Source organism: Priapulus caudatus, unplaced genomic scaffold (assembly GCF_000485595.1).
Source record: "Priapulus caudatus unplaced genomic scaffold, Priapulus_caudatus-5.0.1 Scaffold364, whole genome shotgun sequence".
NCBI classification, from domain to species: Eukaryota; Metazoa; Priapulida; class Priapulimorpha; order Priapulimorphida; family Priapulidae; genus Priapulus; species Priapulus caudatus.
This window is the reverse complement of record NW_014577425.1, coordinates 99,622-103,279: the sequence shown is the minus strand read 5'-3', so window position 1 is coordinate 103,279 and position 3,658 is coordinate 99,622. Positions and strand designations below refer to the sequence as shown.

The window sequence follows — 3,658 nt, the reverse complement described above, 5'->3', positions numbered from 1 at the left end:
AACCGTTGATTCATAGTTTACTTTGAGTCTATCTGATCTGATCTAATCTATTCTACTCTATCTACTTTCTTCTAATCTTAGTGTCTACTCTATTACTAGTCTATTCTAGCTAATTTATTGACTACCTATCTTATCTTCTATCGATCTATCTATCTATCCTATCTATCTATCTTATCTTCTATCTATGCTATTCTATCTATCTATCCATCTATCTATCTATCTATTCTAGTCTATCATATCTATCTATCTATCTACTATTTATGAATCTAGTCATATCTATCTATCTATCTATCTATCGCTATCTATCTATTTATCTATCTATCATCTATCTATCTATCTATCATCATCTATCTAATCTATCTATCTATTTATCTATCTATCTATCTATCTATCTATCTATGCTATTTTTTATCTTCTATTCTTCGTATCTATCTATCTATCTATCTATTCTAATCTATTATCTATCTTATCTATCTATAAACTAGTCTAATCTATCTAATGCTTATTAATCTATCTATCTATCTTATCCCCATCTATCTATCTATCTATCGTATCTCTCCATCTATCTATCTATCTATCTATCTATCATCTATCTATCTTTTAGTCTTATCTATCTATTTTATCATATCATATCTATCTATTATCTATCTATCTATCTATCTATCCTATTCCTATCTACTCATCTATCTATCTATTATCTATGCTATCTATCTATCCTATCTCCCCTCTCTTTCTCGTCTCTCTTTCTCTCTCTCTCTCTCTTCTCTCTCTCTCTCTCTCTCTCCTCATTCACTATATATACTATATATAGCTATTCATTTCAACCAGATATACTGTGGGGTTAAACTTAAAACGTCTTTTCTGTCACGGCCGCACTCAAGCATGCACACTCGTGCACACTCGCACACATACGATGCGGGTCACTGATGCCGAAGTCACATGCGCAATCACATTATAGTAGTTCCAATGCATTATACACATCATCCACACATAGTGGAAAACACTCCGTACCGATTTACATCTCCAATTGCTCGTGTAAGATTTCTCTGTGCTGTAAGTCAGCGACGCGGGCGCCCCCTGGCTGTAGCGGTGGACACTACTGGCGGGAGTCGAGCGAGGCGTCTGCATGCTGTAGCGCGTGCCGGGAGTCAGGACGCTGCCGCCATAGTTACTGACGTACGAGCCTCCGTAACCACTACTGCCAGACGACCAGATGCTGAGTTTGTCCGGAACCTTAGTGCTCCTGATAGTACCACTCATCATGCTCTCTCTATGTGCGCTACTATCCCCGCTGCACTATTGCGCAGGACACGTAGAGGTTTCTCTAGCGATGTGCGTAGATGCTAGGGTAACACTCGTCACTAGATGCTCCAGGTTGATCCGGTCTAGATGTCTCCAGTGATCCGATGGTAACGCGTTGAGAGCCTCGATCTCCACTCTCACCGTTTCACAGGATCGTGTATATTCACACAGCGATGTATAAAATGTTTGAGAATGCAATAAACATGAACAATCGGCGGCCGTTTGTCGTTAATTATTCGAGCAATTTCACTGAGTCAGTAATGCAAAACTAGGCTATGGCTATTAGCAATTTTACTACAGCCATCACATGGGTGAGTGTGCTTCACGTAGACGACACTTCGAAAGTCTTTGCTTAAGAATCTTTCAGTGCAAACAGAGATTTTCTAAATAGGACAGAGAGTGTGTGGAATCTCATGCTCGTCAACCTTGCTGAAGTCTCCTCGATTGCAGCTATATACAGACTACGCGATTAACGTATCTTTTTCACGGGAAATCAGTTTAAAACGAAAATCAACACTATTATACATGATAAATTCTTGGTTCCTATTACTTGTACTCCAAACTCCTACTTGCTTCTACTTATAACACGGAAAGGCAGCTGCCGCGGTAGCAAACACACGTTAGAAACTGTCACATCAACTATCACTATAGACTAACGCGATCACAGCCGTGAGCTGTGGCAGCCAGCTACGACACGCCTGCCTGCCACACGTACTGTTACGGCAAGTCGCACGCACGCACTGAGCGCACGCCTATTCACTACCGTGAATGACTCGCCTGCCTACTGGGCTGGTAAGTTGACCCCGAAAGACCTAGTTCCAGTCACGTGATGTAACAGTTAACCGGCGTCGAAGAAATAGATCGTAAAACGATTATTAGAAAGTTTCCAAATCGTCGCGCACATCAATTGGCCGTTGAACAAATCAAAGTTTGTTATTGTGCAGACACCGTTGATTCAACCATTGAATTCGGCGTGTACCCGCTTTTTTGAAATGTGTTATTATTTTGACACGCTGCTCTAATATTCCTTATAGTCTGCTGCGCATATAGTCGTTGAGGTTGTCTAAACATACTAGTTAATTATAATTCGACAGTAGTAAAGAGACGTGCAAATACTCGCCCTGCTAGTACATTTAATAATAGGTATTAGATAGCAGGAAACCGTTCTCGTGCTGGCACATTACTTCCTATTCGTTCGAAATGACTCCCGCAAAATCCTTCGAAACCACATTTTCGAATTATGGCCACATAATAGAGCATAATTTATATATACGCCACTTATCTTTGACGCCGGAAATAAGTTACCGCTGCGCTGCAACAAAAGTGAGATCTAGTTAGATTTAACCGGCTTATTCTGTGTTTGTGCCGAAACTAAAGACGCGAAGAACAAACAAGCGCCGCCAGAGGTCGCGGGCGCTGCACGAAGTCGGCTTAGTAACGCGCAGACGAAAGAAGCTGTCGTCATCAGGGTTGTATGTGGACCACGCTGTTTGGTTTATAGCTCAGATAAAGTCACTGCCTGCGGTTAATTAATAAACGGGTTGTCTGGTCGTAAATATGGTGGTTATATGCAAAGAAACAATAGGACGCTACTGTAGAACTTAACCTTACGAATTATTCACCTTGTTTTGGTTTCATTTCAGTACATATTAGCACCAGTGGTGAACTCACAATTTCAATTATGAGTGGCATGTTTAGGAGTGTATGTCGCACGGAGCAAATTGACGACGTGTGTGTCATGCTCAGTGGACGTTGTGCAGCGATTTATTGGCAACGGCAGTACATAACATAAACACCCGATACACCAATAGATCTTAGAGAAACGCGACATAGTGCGCAACGGAGCGTGCGGTTGGAGAGCGGGGCGAAGGTCGTGAGAAAAATACAAAGGTGTAAAAATTCATAGCAATCGTGTTGACCAGCGCGCAGTGAATATAGGCCACGGGTACAACGACGCACGGTCGAAATAAATATGATGCCAATAAAACCCAACGTATACGTCACAGCGCGTCTAGCTACCGGCTCGCCGAACAAACTTATAACGTCGCAATGAAGTATCGCTAGGGCGCACTAGGTGTCATGGCTGCTATATTGTACTTAAACTTTATGTATTATTGTTTCTGGTGCAGCTTAATCTTGCCACTCGCTATAGCTGGCTAAGAGCGCACACTGAGGTTTGAAAGCCAACCGTCTGAGTTGACTGCTTGTTCGACTGCGATGGCAGGAAATAACCCGCCTTTCATATATAATGTGCACACCGCAATTTTGCACGTCCGACGTAAGTCCTGTTATTACCTGTTGTGTGTGTGTGTGTGTGTGTGTGTGTGTGTGTGTGTGTGTGTGTGTGTGTGTGTGT

General features: G+C 42.0%; 1 protein-coding gene across 1 annotated transcript in view; it reads right to left on the bottom strand.

The window, feature by feature from the left end:
• The window catches only part of LOC106809570, a gene marked incomplete in the record, with an annotated part of 21,922 nt that extends 19,876 nt beyond the window's left edge, over window positions 1–2,046 (bottom strand). The window contains 1 exon segment of the mRNA XM_014812691.1: window positions 1,012–2,046. Within this exon segment, the coding sequence (XP_014668177.1) occupies window positions 1,012–1,263 (252 nt within the window).
• Window positions 2,047–3,658: the final 1,612 nt, after the last annotated feature.